At 38.3% G+C, this 19,333-nt stretch overlaps 1 protein-coding gene across 1 annotated transcript; it reads left to right on the plus strand.

Annotated features, from left to right (window-relative positions):
* The first annotated feature begins 4,298 nt into the window (after positions 1-4,298).
* LOC109408179 (transcription factor Jra) lies at positions 4,299-14,183 on the plus strand. The gene is made up of 3 exons (XM_019681421.3): positions 4,299-5,422; positions 12,389-12,605; positions 12,722-14,183. Exons 1-3 carry the CDS (start codon positions 5,114-5,116, stop codon positions 13,039-13,041), a joined length of 846 nt encoding a protein of 281 aa, XP_019536966.3. The 5' UTR covers positions 4,299-5,113; the 3' UTR covers positions 13,042-14,183.
* Positions 14,184-19,333: the final 5,150 nt, after the last annotated feature.

Genomic DNA, 19,333 nt, shown 5'->3' on the forward strand with positions numbered 1-19,333 from the left:
GCTGAAAACATGGCAAATCCTAAAACTTGAAATATGCATAATAATGAACTCTATAGAATCTGAGCTGAGGGTTCAATGATTTAAAAGATGGTATTACACAAGGTATTATATTTTCCGGAATACTTTTCCCCGGAGTGGCATTTGCCGAAACGTCGTTCCCGTTGGTGCCGTGTTATAATGCCGAATGATATCAGGCCTCAAATGCCACTAAGGCGAATGGGTTATAATGATTTTAATGCAAAGGAGGTTTACTAGGCAGCCTAGTTGAATGGTTAAATTAGGATCTATGCATTTACCTCGAAAGAATAGCCTTTCTAAAAAGCGGGAAAAATCTCTGATAGAAGAGTAAGTATTGTGGCCGCAAATAGTACAGTATAACGACCAAGCAGAAAGGTTTGATGATAAAATCTGCATACTAATAACTCTCCCGTGAGTGATTTTTCCTTCTTTTAAAAATAGGCTGTTCTTTTGAGGTATTTGCATATATTCAGTGTTGGCATTCTTACCAATGTGTAAAATGCAGCGAGCTTCTGCGTGCGCATATTCCTTAAAAACGATTCATTGGAGATTTCCCCTTCTTTTGAACATAGGCTGTTCTTACTGTGTTTGAATGTTATAGCTGCATCTTTTTTTTTTATCAAAGGTTTTCCTTCTTTTAAAATGTTGGAAGAATCATAATTTAAGTTCAGGTGTTGAAGCTGCTTACTTTTTACCAGATGTTTCTCCTTCTTATAAAATAGGCTATTCTTTCAAGCAGTATTGTATTCGAACAGAACGTGAGCCAAAAATGAACTGAACACTTTAATTTTTTTGGTCGACAAAGCATTGAACTTGCCTGTCAGAGCTTTTGCTACTTAAGAGCGTTCGCTCGGTTCCCATTCGACTGTGAGTTCACATGCGCTTATTTTCATCATTAAATCCTATGTGTCTTCTTTCCTAGGACTAGAACCTTGTGCCGCATCTACATGTTTGGACGTTATTATGTTATGTCACAGGGAAATGCATCATAGATCCTACGACATTGTGGTCTCGGATATTGAAATACAGCTCCAGGAATTTAGATTTTTCGAAACACACGATGGTCTGACTGGTTCACTCTTCAATAAAAGGAGATTGAATTAGCCCAAAAGATTGCCAAAATTGAAGGGTAAAATGGCGCAAATATGACCATTTTAAAATCACAGATACCAGGGTAACATGTTAGTCAGCATGCTATGGGTTCAGTCCTTTCCAGTTCATGCCGCGTTCAATTTGCATGTTCAAATATATTTGATCGCAGTGTGCCGAGTATGAACTTCAATGCAGATTGAACGCGTTCACACTGCAGTGCTGCAATTCGGTTCTGAATTCTTATGCGCACAACATTGGGGGAAATAGTTTCTGTCGATATGTGATGCTAATAAACCTGTTTAGTCACCCGGAGTTCCTTGAGAAACTTAATCAGGAATGGCCAACTGATGGACCGACGATCAGACTCTATTGGTTTAGGCAATTTTATGATTTTCGATAATTCATGCCAATAACTCCGTTACTGTATTGTATTAAATCATATGATTGGAAATCCGGATTTTCCAAAACCCATGTTGACCGGACTGGTACGCTCAGATATGGTTCCAATAGCAGAAGAATTTGTGAATCTAATGAGCTCATAATGTTTGAAATCTGTGGAAACATGGCGGAGGTATGGCCATTTCAGTTTCGCGGGTCTCGCTAGTGTTCAATTTAGAGCTCGCACGCGTTATAAATTTAGAACTGAACAAAGTTCAAACATTTTTGAGCAACAGTTAGGTACAATAGTTTTTGCCTCAACTACCGCTTATTACCCGAATTACCCGAACAATTGTTTACATCTAAGACTCACTCATCCTAGTTTCCGAGTTGACACACATAATACTTCGAACGAGTGAAAATAAATTGTTGTTGAAATCCTTTGTCAATTTGAGCTAAAATAGTTTAGTATTAGCAGGGTATTGGCCGATATGATACTGAAGAAAGTACAATAACATGGACATTATGATACCGAAGTCCATAAGATTATGTTCCACTTGAATGTCTTTTCATCAGTTAGAGTTAGCTCACGTGACCAGATGTCCATTCGATGAATAGTCAAATCGATTGAATGTCATATACTTCCTCTTCCGTAAAATGGGTTTTGACCAAATGACCGTTTGACCAAATGTACTTTCGAGCAAAGATTATTTTGTTTCCTATGATCATTTTCAAGTCGAGTCAAATGTTTATCAAAGACCAATAGATTAGCCATAAATGTCCAAAATGTCATTTCATTCGATTCTCTAGAACTTTCAAAACTTTTCAACATGTTGATATCTTTCAGCCTTTTGATATATTTCAGCCTTTTGATGCTTTCAGCCTTTTGATCATTCAGCCTTATGTGTTTCAGCCTTTTGATCATTCAGCCTTATGTGATTCAGCCTTTTGTACGTAACCCCTTCTGGATGAATTCCCGTGAACTCCTGGGGGACATTCTAGAGGAAATATCGGGAAACTCCTGAAAGAACTCTTCTAGGAATTTTCGAGAACTAGGAAACCTCAGATTTCTTTCGATAGAGCAAGACAGAACAAGAGCAATGCTGCAGGTTCTCACATAATTCTTTTCTTCCAGGAAACAAACATATTCACCCAACTGAAGTTGTTTTGAAATTAACCGCAGGAATTCCGCGCTCATTGTGTTTTGCCGCAGCGGTATACTTGCGGATTGGTCCATACCGCAGTGCTTCCGCATTCCGTTGCCGTCCCCATTGCGTTTTCCGCTTCAAACTGATGTTGTTTCTTGAATTCTTTCCTTGTCAAACATTTGACCCTGTGTACTACAAGCCTAAGGCCCCTGTGTACTAACAGCTTAATGCACACTGATGTCTTTGGTGCGAAAGATGAAACAAAAAAGAAAGAGAAATGTCACTTTTACTCAAGCAATAATAATGCCTCGACATATTATTCCGTACGGAAAATTAACAACATGACTGACAGCATTGCATGGCAGTGCCATCTGTTGGAAAATCTTTCAGGCTGCAAACTACTTATCAACTGCGAACGCTTAAGTAATTTTGATTGCAAAAGTTTTACGTGACCATTACTTGTCCTATCTTTTTACACAGTACTTACCAGGTGGAAACTAGCCATTAAGGTGAAACATCAAGAAATCCCATTGCAATTTTTCATACAAACTTTAGAGGCACAAATCTGACGAACAAAGCATCGAGCCAAGCCGCACTTGTTTTTCCTGGCTTTGCTCACTTCTAAAAAGAGGCAGCTTTTACAAATCGAGTGCATTTGTTTACAAATTTTCAAGATTGGTGCTCTTGAAAACGTGAGTAGGGGGCCAAGTCGGCCATTGTGGCAGCCATGTTTGTATTCTCTGAAGTTTCTTCTTAAAACACGGTTCCAAAGATGGCCGTCCGCCACAATGGCTGCAATTCCTTCAAATTTTCTAGAACACGCATCTAGCATAATAAGAATGTAATGGTTACTTGTTGCTTGTTCACTCGTAAAGAACATTGAGTACCTAACATGGCGTGAAAAAAATAATCGGGCCTCCTTTCCCCACACTATCCTCTCCCCCAATGTCCACGTGGATATAAAAAATGCATTTTTCTATAAAAATAAACAAATGGGAAAACTGTTTTTTTTTTAATTTATTCTTTGAAAATAAGGACCTACATAGAATTCATAATATAATATAATAATGACAAACATGGTTAGTTAGTATTTTTGGCAGCTTACCCGCTGATTTTACCAATGCTTGAAAATTTGTAGTTGAAATTGCTGAATTTCAGCAGGCGCGTAACTACAGCGTATTTGGCCCCTCAGCTTCAACATCGTGCGCGTTTGTTATGCACTACAGCCAGCGTGCACGATTTTGGTGCTGAGGGGCCAGGCCGCTTTAGTTACGCGTATCAACTCAAGTGTGTAGGAAACATAACATTTAAATCTATATAATTTGTTGGATTTGTTGAAGAAAATTGTTGCGAATGATTAATTATTATTATGGGACATAATTATTAGACATTCCCCAATTCACAAGTTTCAGTTCAAATCAAACAGGCAACAATTTCATTTGGCATGAAATGTCAGTCCGTAAGCTACTGTCTACAGTCATAATGAAATCAACCTACCTCATCCGAACCGAACACGACCTGACACGAACGAATGCGATCCCAGTCCGTTCCGTATAGTGAATGGCCCGACATCACCACTAACCAATCAGCGATCCGGAAAATGACGTCTCTTGCTATTTTTAGACACATGATTCATGAAAAGCAGCCTGTAGTACTACAATCGCTTCATTCGTGTTTTGATCCTCAAACTGTGAACGTCGTGTGCTTTGTGACCGTCGGGTATTCCTTCTCTCCTTTTCGTTTCTCTATACTAATATGTCGTTGACAGTGTTGTTGTTATTCCATTAAGGAAGATTGGGAACAAATCGCATATTGTCGCGAATGTGTGTTCGTTCGACTCGGTAGTTGCGAAACAGAAGTAATTTTATTTCCACGTTGAAGGAATATACAACGAAAATACGTGAAAGTGGATGCGAATAAGACACGGAATATAAGTGCTAATTGTGAAACTCTTTTCGAATGAACTTTATTGTTTACGCACTGCAGCAGTTGTGACAAAGGAGGCGTAAATTAAGCTACCTTACGATCTGTAGGTGTGTTTGTGTGCACAGGCTACTTAATATGCAAGACTATGTCATTGATATAGTAAAAAGTAAGCCATCGATTTTTATGCACATAAATTGCTTGAAATAAGCAAGCAGAAAGCATTGGTTTAGCAAAGGTGAAAAAAGTGATGATTTGACGCTTAAGTGTTAATAATAAGCTAGCAGCAGCCGCAGCAGAACATACCAAGTGACCTTATGGCTAAACAGCAAAGCATAAAGTGATAAATAAATACATTCTATTAAAAACGCACTCGCCTTGAAAGCGATTTGGAATCGTCATCTTTTAAACAAGTGTATCTTGATTCAAGCTGCAGAAGTAGTGGTGTGGCACGAAGAAGAAAACAAACAAGTGTCCAACCGAGTATATTGATAAATTCTGGGCTTCACTCACCGATCGGTGATAAGCAATTCTTAGAAATCACGTTAAAAAACATGCGAAACAACACAAACGGCAACAACATGGAATCGTCATTCTACGAAGATAGCAACGGGCAGTATGTTCCGGTCACAACGCAAGCACAAACTAGCGCCGGAAGCAACCTAAAAAGGCCGGCCACACTGGAGCTCAACTCCAGCAAGAGCCGAAAAGCACGCTTCAATGCCTCGGTGACAGCGCCACCAGTGATAACATCGCCGGATCTGCAAGTGCTCAAACTCGTCTCACCGGAACTGGAAAAGATCATTATCAATAGTGCCGCTCTGCCGACGCCAACGCCTAGCAGTATACTTTACCCAACAAAGGTGAGACCCCTACCGGGGAGGGCAGGGTGATATGCGTCCCCTAACGAATGACATAATATTATTAAGACATAGATACAATCGCAAATCTTCAAACAATTACACTGTCCGACAAAAAAAAACTTTTGCCGTGATCAGAGACCCCATTAGTAGGGCATAATAGCGCATGGAAAATGTAGAAAAATGCCATTTTTAAATCTGTTGGAGCACCCCTAGAAACTTTTTGAGATGAGTTTGAATTTTATTCATTTTTGAAGGTTCGACAAGAGCCTTAGAAATCATCATAAACACATTTGAAATACAATATCTTTGAAATGCAGTTTTGTGCACCGCTGAAATTTTCACAGATCTGAGAAGCATTTCTGATAAATAACTAGTCAAAATTTCTACCACAGAGAACAGACATCCAAGTCCAGTTCCGAAACTGTGTAAGGAATTTAACGGCCATTTGAAATCGGCAACACAAGTGGCAATAGCGTGGCGCTGCAATCGGTTAATTTCCCATACTAATTTTATTCACCACTTGAAATGTTTCAATTCACCACTGACTGTGGCAATATGGTGTTTGGTGGCGTTAGTGTTGTCATCGTGTATTGGTTTGCAACCTCACTCTAGTAAAGGTTCAAATCCTTACACAACTTTCCGAATGAAATTTGTTCTACACGCTAACCCTCAGTTACCCAGATTGATGTCAAAGCGACCCAGATTGAGCAAAACTGCAGTTACTCTAATCTGAGTAAAGGCACCTTTACTCAAATCTGGGTTACCGATGTTGGTGACAAAATCTGGGTAACCGGTACCCAGCTCCTCCTGGACCTTGATTTTGTTAATTTCTTTCCAATTTAGATTTTTTATAAAAAGCTCCCAAGTCCCACGTGCTGTTTACTTACCTGATGCAGGAAAACAGTTCCCTGGAAGAATTTCACTGTTTTCCCGTCATTTATCCTCATATTTTTCGTGGAAACATTCATAATTGCCAGCGTTTGCCTGACCGCTGCCATATTCTCAAGCCGAAAAGTGACAAAGTGCCGATTACCCAGATCTTTACCCAGATTAAACCAATCTGGGTTTTCGAGTTACCCGGATTTTGACAACTGCTAACAACATGAAAATCCGGGTAGAATCGACCCAGGCGATGGGTAGTTTCAGGTTAGCGTGTAGCCTGGATGTCTGTTCTCTGTGTTTCTACCTATTACGACATTCCGTTTCATTGATACATATCCGCGAAGGCTTAACTCTGACATATATAGTGAAAATCTTTTAAGTTTTTTTAATCTAATCCCATAAAGCACGTCCATATTCATACCCATTTAAAAAACTTCTTTGCGTTAATGCCGTGCAGCGTCAGTCTTTCGGATGCTTCGAACGCCTCGGAATATTGGATGGATTTCCGCTCCAGTAAGAGAAAACGTTTCTGTACTAGGGTATGTGTTCCATCAGTAATCTCACGCTCCCATATTCATCCTATTCGAAAACAAGCGATTACGGCACCGATTGATTCCGTTCTTTTTGTTTGCATGCGTGCTCACTCCTAACAAAAAATACAAAAATAAGAAACAAAACAAACAACGCTTCAATCCTTTGTTTTTCGTAGGATGAAAATGGGAGCCACATGCTTAATAAGGGAACCAGTACCCTAGTTCTCCACTAGGTCACTAGATGTGACGTCCGTTTTCTAGTGTTAATGTATTTTTCAGTCTCTATCTGAAGAAGATGAAAATTGTATTTCAAACATCTGGTTTAACTTAGTATGATTCTGGAAAGCTATACGAGAAATTTTAGGATATGATTACAAAGGATCCACAGGAAGAAAGTTAGATTAATTCATTGAGGTCAGCATGAGTATTTTTAGGAAAAACTTTTCCAAATAAGTTTAATGTTCTAATTGCAGTTTTCAAGAACTTTTTCTCGCTTATGAAAATGAACAAAGTTTATTATAACTTTTGACATCAAATGTTACTTTCATAATCATGTTTAAATACCAATAAACTGCGATTTTGAATGCGATTGATTAGGATCACAATTCAGGCAAAATATACTTCGTCCACTTAATTCAAGGAAGTATTTTGTTTTGATCGAATTCCGCGTAGTACCCAAATTTAAATATCCATATAAGGATGAGAATGCTTTTAAATGATTTAGTGTGTACTTAAGTAACCGTTCCAGATTGCTTGACCTGATGGATATCAAGCAGCTCCATATTCTTAAAAATTTAAATACGATGCGGAAAATATATTCAAATTCCAACGGCCTCTGCATTGAAACAAATTTGGACTATTTGGACCAAATAATTATATTAACTCGCTTTAGTGCTTCTGGATAGATAGTATTTAACACTATATTAACAAATAGGGACTAGGACCATTTAGGCAGGAGCACCTATTTTGGGCACTTGCTGCTATAACTCAGTAAATTCCAAACCGATTGACTTGAATTGTTGCACGTAGCTAGATACTATGCGTATCTGATCGTGTCTCAAAAATCAAGTCAATTGGTTCTAAATTGACGGAGTCATAGACACAAGTGCCCAAAATAGGTGATCCTGCCCAAATGGTTCCAGACCCTATACCGCTGGAACTTATAAAGCAATTTTACAATCGTAGAGGACATTATTGAGCTTGAAATCAAGATTGAAAATATTTTACTACATGAGAAATTCATTTAATTTCATAAAAGTGTCTTCAATGGTGACGCCCCAACACACACATTCTGTATTGTGAAACTAACTAAAATGTGATAAAAACAACGATTACTAATAGTAAATGGAGAATGTTCTCATTATTGGCTTGCATTTTTTTGGGTTGTATTATTTTGAACAGTCGTGAACTTAAACCATGTTTTCTGCGCAATGCCAGCTTCAATTCATTGTTTGTTTTATTTAATAAAGTAATCAATTTTACCACCTTGGTATGGCTAGGAGGTTCTTCGAAACATTAAGTGAATATAGACAACCCACGAAAACACTGGAAACGTTTTATTTTGTACTGATCGCAAAATACAAATGTATTAATTTTTTTTTTATTTTTATACAGGCTTACCACTTTAGTAATTTGAAAAATCGACCGGATTTTCTTCTCGAAAATTTGAATTCAATTATTTAGATCATAAGTGTAGCATTTCGAAGTCAAATCAAAGTGAAATAGTTATTTTGTTATGATTAGATAAGGATAGGGGCTTGCTTTTTGTGATTGAATTAAGAGAAAACTTCAAGGATTTGTATTATATAAGACATATTTGATTCTTTCCGGATATCTATCAATGAAACGGAATGTCGTAATAGGCTGAAATTTTGACTAGTTATTTATCAAAGTTACTTCTCAGATCTGTGAAAATTTCAGCGGTGCACAAAATTGCATTTCAAAGATATTGTATTTCAAAAGTGTTTATGATTATTTCTAAAGCTCGTGTCAAACCTTCAAAAATGAATAAAATTCAAACTCATCTCAAAAAGTTTCTAGGGGTGCTCCAACAGATTTGAAAACGGCTTTTTGTACATTTTCCATGCGCTTTTATGCCCTACTAATGGAGTCTCTGATCACGGCAAAAGTTTTTTTTTGTCGAACAGTGTTAGGTTAATTTGATACATACCACTGTTTTTTTCAACACCGATAATCGACATAACGAATCAGTGAAATGACAGATGCGCCAAACAAAAATATAAAGACTTCAGGTGTAGTACATTCTCATATTAATTTGGTTTTCTCGGTCTCCTTGAGATGGATTTGGAAACGAGTAGACTCAATCATGCGGTGTCTTTACTTTCAGACAGATTTGTTGATTTATCTTCTTCTCTTCTTTATGGCTCGACGTTCGCATTGGAACTTGGCCTACCTCTCTCAACTTAGTGTTCAACGTTATTAATTGAAGGGCATTCTTTGCCTGCCATTGCATGAATTTGTATATTGTGTGACAAGTACAATGATACACAATGCCCAGGGAGTCGAGAAAATTGTCCCGACCCTAACGGTAATCGAACCCGCCGTCTCCGGATTGGCGATCCATAGCCTTAACCACTAGGCTAATTGGAGACAGCCAATAGTTAATTTATATACTCCCTCAATTTCTCTTCAAAATTCTCATTGTTATCGGGCGCAATTCGTTTTACCCCGCCTGCACATTGTGTTCCGTTCCCCTCTACCTGCATATAACGCAACGTCATACACTTGCCAAAAGTCATAAAGTCAAGGATTTACTTCGACTGCAAAGGTGATGTGAAGGCCCAACGTCGAGTGTATGCTTTTTTGTATGTGCACCTTAAGAAAGGAGTTGGTAACAGCAATAGAGCGATGAAGCAGGAGAATACTTTGCTAAAAATGTTAGGGAAGGCTTTTCTGTGTGTTTGTCGAGAAAACATACAAGAAAAATGACAGAATTGAATGAATTTTGATCTCATCATTGATATTGTAAAACAAAAACTTCTAGATACTTGGCGGTCATGATTGAAGAAAAATGTGAACTATTCTTTTAATTGAATACTGCCATTTTTGAGAAGTTTCAAGGTATACCTACTGTTAGTACGAACGCTATGATACTGAAATGTCAACTACTAAACTTCGGTAATTATGAGCTCTTACCACTGATAGCACTCAAGTCATTAGTCTTTGATCTTTGTGTTTCCTTCACTAAGAAATGGCGAGAAATCTGATCAACAGACACCTGAGAAGATAGCTCGGATGGTGGAGAATTGGGACCTCCTCCGACGCCAACTAAGGAGAAAGTAATAAGGTCTTCTACCTATTTTGGGCTATAACCAACTCAATTTTAAATCAATTAATTTGAAATTTTGTATATGGTTAGATACTGTACGTATCTCACCGTGTACCAAAAATTATGTTATTAGGTACAGTAGACGTTCGCTCGGTGCAAACGGTTTAACTGCAATGCTTTTTAACTGCAAGTCCGCTAAGTGCAACAATTTTGCAGTTATCGCACCGCTGTCTGTCAAAAACAAAACGTCAACAGAGTTGCAATGTTTTTCGGATGCACTTCAGCTGCATTGTGATGTTTTTGAGTGCATTTTGGCTGCGTCCAACAGCATTTGACATCTGTTTGACGGCTGTCAGTCGTTGCAGTTAGCGAATTTCATTCGGTAACTGAAACGTAAACATGTTGCACTTATCGAACGTCTACTGTATAACATTGACTTAATTATAGTGGCAAGTGCCTAAAACACACCTGCCCAAATAGCACAAGACAACGGTCTGAACGTACTAACTACCGCTAATTCAATCGCCTCTCCTGCACCACCAGAAGGTATTGCTTCAGAGAGATGCTAGTACAGTTCGCACCCTCAAAGTTAGTTGCTCAGTCACGGGGGTGAATCTTCGTCACGAAAAGCACTGCCCGTTTGATAGCTCAACACTAGCGAACCTGGTGGTGGAAGTCAAGCTTTAGCCAGCAGCAAGCATAGGGAGGCGGCGTAGCACGCTTTGATGATTTTTTATTTTCCCATGGAAATTCATTCCAATCTAGTTTTCCAAGTGACAATTTCACGACTTCCACCTCGAAACTTCACATTTGTTCGAAGATACACATCTGTTCTGTGGCTCAGTCCTACAGCTACTAGTTTCATTATACAGGAACACCAAGGTATGTCGCTGACGTATTGACAGCTTCCTAGCACTCCCTATGTTCTCAGAACCCCTCGCCTGCTTATCGCTGCACCGACCGTATAAATAATTGATACTGCGTGAACCGCTATTTGTCCTCAAATCCGCTCACACCGCCGGATGACTTGCTAACATAGGACCTCCGTCTACCCCGGTCCTTTTTGGGGACACCTTTCATGCCACGGGTTCGGATTCAAGTAGGCTAATGCCAAGACGTCAACAGCGACAGTTACATATGAAAAAGCTGGCTACGCCAATGCAATGATGCCGCCTTGAAATGCCATACCTCTTTCCAAGGTGATCCCCAAGTATCACGCATGTCACAGAAGAGTCACGCAGCTCAGTTTTTTGGTTGCACATGAGCTATTGTTATGTTTTTCTAACTCAACGTTAGATTTACTTGACTTTGAATCGTGTGCAACCAACCGTTTTATAACATGTGTGCTGCTTGGGTCCCGACCACAAGGAAGATCTTTGAAACATTTCTGCTACAATCATAAAGCAGTATACGTCTTGTACTGGTTTCCAGATTCCAACGTCTCTCTGAAGTACAATTTAAGTCTTAGATAACTCTGACCGCAACCCGTAAAGCACCTTGTGTCTACGTAGACTGTTCGATACTCAAGGCTGTGGTGGACTATCCTTCTCCATTAACGACGACCTTCTGGTAATCCAGAGCGGAGTCTGAAAGAGAATCAGCAACAAATTCTTCAGGTTACATGTTGGCTGATATTGGCCGCAATCCAGATCAGTCACACTCACACAATGAACCAATGAAGATGGCTGCGCGAGACTAACAGAAATCTTAAGTGAGTGATTTTGGTAATCTTACTATTTTTAAGCGAGAATGGCGAGAATATCAAGACAAACGAACTTCTCCTTAAATCAATAATGAACTTACCTTACACCATTATCGTGTAGGGTAGCGAACCACTTGGGCAGCGGTCGGTATTTCGGGCACTCTTCGCTATAACTCAGTCAGTTGCAAACCAATTGACTTGAAATTTTGTACACGGCGAGATACTATACATATCTCATCGGGTTCCAAAAATTGTGTCAATTGGTTCAGAATTGGCTGAGTTATAGCAGAAAAGTGCCCAAAATAGGACCCCTGCCGAGATGGTTCCACTTCCCTATGCAATCAGTTTAGTCCCTAATTGCTTGCTTTACAGGTTTTTAAAAAGTTTTAAAATAAATTTTCGGAACAAATGATTGTCTGGCTGATCAATAGGATGCATAGTGGCCGCTGACGCAACCCATTTTATATTAATTCATCTTCCGTTTACAAATGAATGTAAAATTACCAGATTTTCAAGAGTTCAGCTGTACTAAACAACGGCTATTCTTGTATTTCTTTCAGGCAACCACCGAACAGGAACAATTTGCCAAAGGCTTTGACGAAGCTCTGCTCTCCATGCGCGAAAAAGATAACATCAACAAGATGAACAACAACAATAACAACAAGAGCATCAACAACAACCCAGCCACGACAATCGCCGCGATATCGGCCATATCTACCGCCACCACTACCACTCACAACACGATGAGTGGAGGTGACATCACCTACACCGATCTCGGTAAGTAGCACATCGCATACGGCATCGCGAGTCGTCTGTCGGTCGCCTTGAACGTGAGAAGGTGCGAGATTACCGATTGAATTTTTTCCCTTCTCTCCCAACCCCTCGCTCCACAGAACCCTACCCAGGAGTGATCAAAGAAGAACCCCAAACCGTGCCACAATCGTCCCCGGTGAGCCCGATCGATATGGAGAACCAGGAGCGCATCAAGCTGGAGCGCAAACGACTACGGAATCGGGTGGCCGCCTCCAAGTGCCGCAAGCGGAAGCTCGAGCGAATCTCCAAACTCGAGGACAAAGTTAAGGACCTGAAGACACAGAACAACGAACTACACAGTATAGTGTTCAACCTGAAGCAGCATGTCATTCAGTTGAAGCAGCAGGTGGTTGACCATGCCAACTCCGGATGTACCATCACCCTAACGGGGAAGTTTTAGATATGATGGTGATCACGTGATCGTTCTCATTCAGTTACCCATGAAAGCCGTAGCCACTGTAGGCGACACAGTTAATACTTCACTATCCCGGTATAGAAAAATCACATTCAAAAAAAAAAAATACATTCAAATTTCAAAATCGATTTCTGCCAGTTTCGTTGTAAGAATGCGGAAATAATAGTCAACATGGAACTAAATTATTTGATATGAAAATGTGAACATATTTTTGCTCATTTTCGTTTTTTCTTTTTACTTGTGCAAAAAATGGCAATGCGAATTTCAGTTGAGTGCGAATGCCTCTAGGAATAATATTCGTCGGTACATGCTGTAACTCCGCTTTTTTGTTTCAGCTTATTGCATTTTTCTCTACGCTTCTTTGTGTTGCAATTTGTTGTAAATTACAAAGAAATCATACATTAATTTTGTGCGCCTACGCTGGCAATGCTTACCCGTAGATCAATACAGATCATAACTAGAAATTATTTATTATCCAACTTCCTGCGATCGCTTATCCCTCATAATTTGTATTCAAAACATTAGAATAAGAAAAACTAGATTACACACTCTTCAAAGCGAGTACGCTGCTTAAACGACGATAAACAACAGAAATGCCTTACGAAATAGAGAAAAAAAAAACACGCGAATAGTGGTTTACCATTTAGTAGAACACTAAGCTACAACTAGAACTAGTATGTCAAAAAACGCTTAAACATTTTAGTTTTAACCCGACGCGTTATCAATCCCAAAACAAAACAAGGATATTCTAGTCGTCTCCCGATTGATGTTCGCGAACAATGTAATTGTGAGCGTTTTTAGTATAGTTTTATTTCTGTTTTGTTCGAACAATTGCAAATGAATCCATTGTGTCATATTAAGCCAGCCCCACGTAACACAGCAGATGTTCAACTTTTTCCAACAGAAGATTTTGAATTCGGTATGTTGTTAAGGATTAATTATTTTGTTTCAGTTATGTTTGATGAGGATTCTTAAGTTTTTCAGGACACTGTAGTTATATTTTTATTTAATATAAAATTTATTTGATTTACTGGCATGCAACAACCATGTTTCACAAAATGCATTAGTGATAGATGTACATAATTTAAATGATATTTACAATAAAATTTCCGTTTTGTCAAATTTCAGTAATGGTAATATTTAATTTTTTGATGACATTTCTCACAATTTTCTGAAATCGAATTAAATACATGTTTTAAATTTCCCGCTTCGCTTTAAATCTGATTGTCTCAATCCGGATAAAAAATACCATTCATCGCATGGTACACCCGATTCTTTTTTGCACTGGTCGTCTTTTGGCTAGAGCTCATTCAATATTGAACCAATTGGCATGAAAATGTGTACACAGGGAGACACGATTAGTACTATCTGTGATGATGAAGATGATGATGGTGATTAAAGTGTACCCACCGTCAGCGCAAGGATTACCTATGTCGGCAGAATCATTCCGGAAGGGAATAATCTACCTGATGGTTTAATGTAGCAAGAACAGTTAAAATCGCTGAATTCCTTCGGTAGTCAACATATACACTTATACACTACCCGTCATAAGTACGGACTCACAAAAAGTATTGCAACAATATTGCATCACTCTGACTCACCTCGATATCTCCAAAACCTAAAGACTTACAAAGATGCTGTCTTCAGGAAAGCTATTCAGAAGACCAAAAGCAACAACTTTTCTGAAGGCGGCATTTTTGTAGGTGTTCTGGTTTTAGAGATATCGAGGTGAGTCAGGGTGACGCAATATTGTTGCAATACATTTTGTGAGTCCGTACTTATGACGGGTAGTGTAATATGGAAATTGTACAATTATATAATAACTAGGTAGATCTCACCAAATATTTTATTCAGCGCAAAACCGAATTAGCGACATTTTTTCATTTCCTTTCGCTGCCTTTGCCTTTGCTTTTAGGGGCTGTAACACGATGTATGTCAGAAGTGGCGCGCTGTATTGTACCGTGATTTCGGGTGAAATTGATCGACGTGAGGGCAATTTTTGTTTGTCAAAAATGAAGCTTTGAACTTGAAACAATTTGTAGAAAATGATCATCATCTGGCTCAAGGGTTATTGAATGTTGTGTTTACATGTTTTATAGCTAATAGTCACATATTTCTGATTTAAATTTAATATTTTTTGAAACTGCGTGTTGGGCGAACTTCAAAGACACTTTCAAACCATTGTTACCGTAGCTGTATCTCACATGGAATAAATATTCGAATAAATGTTTATAGCTGCCAAGTGCCACAGTTATGGAAAAATCGTTTTAATTCAATGTTTATGAAATTCAATTTTCATAAATTGCATGTCATTTAATAGCTTAATGATAGCAGATTACGATATACCATTCCATAGCAGAAACTGATTCAATGTATAATGCTTGTTTGAACATTTCATGAGGTGGGTCAAGCCGATCAATGTTACCCCGCTGATCAATGATACCCCGGATTACGGTACGATATTGCTGAACGAGCTATTTTACGAGCCGACACGTGTTAGGACGCCATCGCCTGTCAAAATTTCATTCATAAAACTACTCGTAAAATAGACTATTCCCGAGCATTTAGCGCTTCGATTGTGTCCGATCATTCACTTAGTTTTCCCTGATAAAAATATCATTGAAAACGACAAAAATTTTTAAAAGACACAGACGCGTTTAATGCTTCCAGTGAGCTATTTGCTCTTTGAAGGAAGCACGACACTAGACAACGGACTAGCATGCAACGCCCAGTGGCACAGCCGAAAACTTTTCCTGACAGCTGCGGCGGGAATCGAACCCGCGTTCCTTAGCACGATGCGACTAAAGGCTTGGTGACCTTAGCCGCACGACCACGAAGCCACACGTATTGTAATTTGCACGGCACACTCACTATCACCTCTATTGTTTCAAACCATTCGGTGAATTGTAAATGGCATTTTCACAATAAAAAATGGTGGTCATTATGTATTAGAGTGGGTCAACGTTGTATGGAGAAAATCCAAATATGATCGCATCAGCCCAGAACAAAGCTGTTTCAATCTATATTAGCGTCCATGACACCTGTGCAAAATTTGGAAGCGATTGGTTGCGTACCCGTATCCCGCATTAAGATTAAAATTTGTATGGAAGTTAGTATGGCAAAACGTACTTTTTTGCATTTTACTCATAAGTTGAATTCTTTTGTCCAATACCATGTAACTAATGACGTTAAGGTATAGCCTAGGATATGCCGAAAAACTTTAAAGAAGACCGCAAAGTGATCCGACGCTTGTGAAAAAAAGTTGTTCGTTGGATAACTTAGGCCAAAAATTGAGATTTTATTATTGATGTTATTTCTTTACATGTTAAATGTTAAGCACCACCGGGCAATCTGTACGTTATAACTTTTTTCACAAGTGTCGGATCACTTTGCGGTGTTCGGCAAAGTTTTTCGGCATATCCTAGACTGTACTTCAACGTCATTAGCTAGATCGATTTAGTAGAAAAACATCATTTTATTCGAAAAATGCATAAAAGCACGTTTTTCCATAGTAAATTCCATACAAATTTCAAACGCAATGCGGAATACGAGGAAGCAACTAATCGCTCCCAAATTTTGCACGGTTGTTTTGGACGCTAAAAGGAATAGAAAAAGCTTTGTTCCAAAAAATCTACTTTGTTGACCCAGTCTATTATGTACCGTATTATCTTTGATAATGCGGGTAACTTTGATAGTGCGACAGGAATTGTATAGATTATCTTATAACTATGATTTTTTCAACCAGTTAAGCAAAAGACAAATGTAGATCATTTCTATACATATGAAAGTACATCTTAGACGTATTTTCATTAAAACCTAGTTTATATACAACATTTTGGACAAAAATTAAAAAGTGTTGATAATTTTGTCATTTGTCAACACCTTCAAACAATCTGCTATACGACTTCGTTTCAACTATTTTTTCAATGAATGGACTCTTACTCTCGATAGATTCATCATAGTAGAATCCAAATCTGGCCTCGAATCTCTTTAGGGCGGACGGGACGGTCGGGGAAATATCCGCCATTGCTCTGTTGCTACTAAGATGGTAATCTCAGATTCTACTTCATATTTTGCAACAAAAACCTATCACTGTGTATTAGTGTGGGTCATCGGAACCGTTTTCTCAGATCAAAGCTTTTTTGGTTCCGTTTCGGGTCCTGAGTATCTGTGCAAAATTTGAGCACGATCGGTTGCGTCTACACTTTGCGCATTGCAATTGAAATTTGTATGGGATTTTGTATGGGAAAACATACTTTTTTGTATTTTTGTCATAAGTTGAAAAAGTTTGTCTGAAACTTTTCAACCGATACTGTAAAATGTTAGCCTAGGATGTTCTGAAAAACTTTGTTGAAGACCGCAAAGCGATTCGATGCTTGTGAAAATAGTTATAACCAACGAACCGCATGCATGTGTTTATGTTTTAACATGTAAAGGAATAACAATAGCAACAAAATCATGCTGTTTCGCCAAGCAATGCCAACGCTATAACTTTTTCCATAAGCATCAGATCACTTTGCGGTCTTCGACAAAGTTTTTCAGGACACCCTAGGCTATGTTTTCACTTTATCGGTTACATGGTTTTAGACAAATTCGAGTTTGTTATGAGAGAAATGCAAAAAAGTGTGTTTTCCCATGTAAAATCCCATACAAACTTCAAACGCGATGCGCAAAACGTAGACATAACCGATCGTTCCCAAATTTTGCACACTTATTTGGGTCCTAAAATGGGATCAAAAAAGCTTTGATCTGATGGGATAACATTGAATTTTTCATTTTTCCATATAAACGATGACCCACTCTACTGTGTATGCTCACTTGCAGTGCATATGCTGATTGTTTTTCAGCATCTTCAGTGCGATAGAACTCGAGATTACCATCTTCAAAATCGCGAGGCAAATTGTTAGAAAGAGAGGCAAGATAGGAAAAATAACACGGCGTCCCGTTTCACCTTAACAAAGTGTGTTTTTACGAAATGGAAGCAATTTTGTAAATTGCGACAAGAATCTCCATACATCGGAAAACGCCTAAAAGTATGCAATGCCCTTGTTATTTCATGTAGATAAATCTGTGTTGTTCAAAATTTGTTAATAAAACATTAAAAAACTACTCAAAAAACAAAAACTCACCATTAATAGCATGTAATCATATGGTGATGTACCGCTAAACATATAGTTTAACAAAGATAATGATTTTTGATAGCTAAATTCACTGTGTCTTCACTCAGTACTCCACAAACTCATTTTTAAATGTAAAATTTAGTAAAAATTAATGTTTTGATATAACAAAATCTCTCCGATATATTTCACAAGGCTTCTCTCATCATGTTCATACTCCTAAGATTTCATTCTGTGATTTTTTTAAAGATTTGATGTGTTTTTCAGGGCACTATCAAAGTTACCCCAAAAATGAAAATCTGATTCTCGCTCATATGGAAAACTAAAAGTCAACCAAAATATTTAAAATCATCGAATCTTTCAATTGCAATTGTTAATTAATACCCCAGTACTTGTTTTAAAAATATAAAACTAGGAGAAATACTGTTACATGGAAAAATATTGAGAAAATTCGCTGAAAAACTATCAAAGCTACCCCATTTTACGGCATATCTTCCATACAATTTCGAGAAAATTTTCATATGTCAATTTCTTGATTTTTGCTTTGGCTGACCAAGCCATGTGGGAGATTACACTCTTGAAAATGCTTTGACATCCATGTGCACAACATAACATGTGCTTGATGAACAAATTGAGATTTGAATTATGAAAAGAAATCCACGTACTCCGGTGAGACTCGAACTCACAACTCCCAATTCGCTAGACGGGCACTTCTATTCCTTCAAGCTACGGAGTCACTCGACTATCTCCGTCGCCAGCAGGCCTAGAACTGAACTCGATTCCACAATCGCACATGATTATCTTCTTTTCACAATCCAAACCTCCTTCCTAAGGTTTTTTCATTATTCTTACTATACAAATACAATTATTTGATTGACGTCAAATGAATATTTGTTACAATAAAAATACAATAATACTTATTGTTATTTGTAAGCAGTTTTCGCTTTTGAAAATCCATAGAATTTATATCTCCCGCCAACATTTTTATCTAGCATTTGCGAGCACTAATGGCTGCCAGAATTGCGAGTTCATTATGATGATGAACCTGGGCGTTCTTTGTTATTTCAGTAAGCATATTTCACAACTCAAATACAGTCAAGGTACCATTCACCGTGGATCTAAGAGGATTCGGGGCAAATAATGGCTGTCATTTGACACCA

Source organism: Aedes albopictus, chromosome 2 (genome assembly GCF_035046485.1).
Source record: "Aedes albopictus strain Foshan chromosome 2, AalbF5, whole genome shotgun sequence".
In the NCBI taxonomy this organism is placed as follows: domain Eukaryota; kingdom Metazoa; phylum Arthropoda; class Insecta; order Diptera; family Culicidae; genus Aedes; species Aedes albopictus.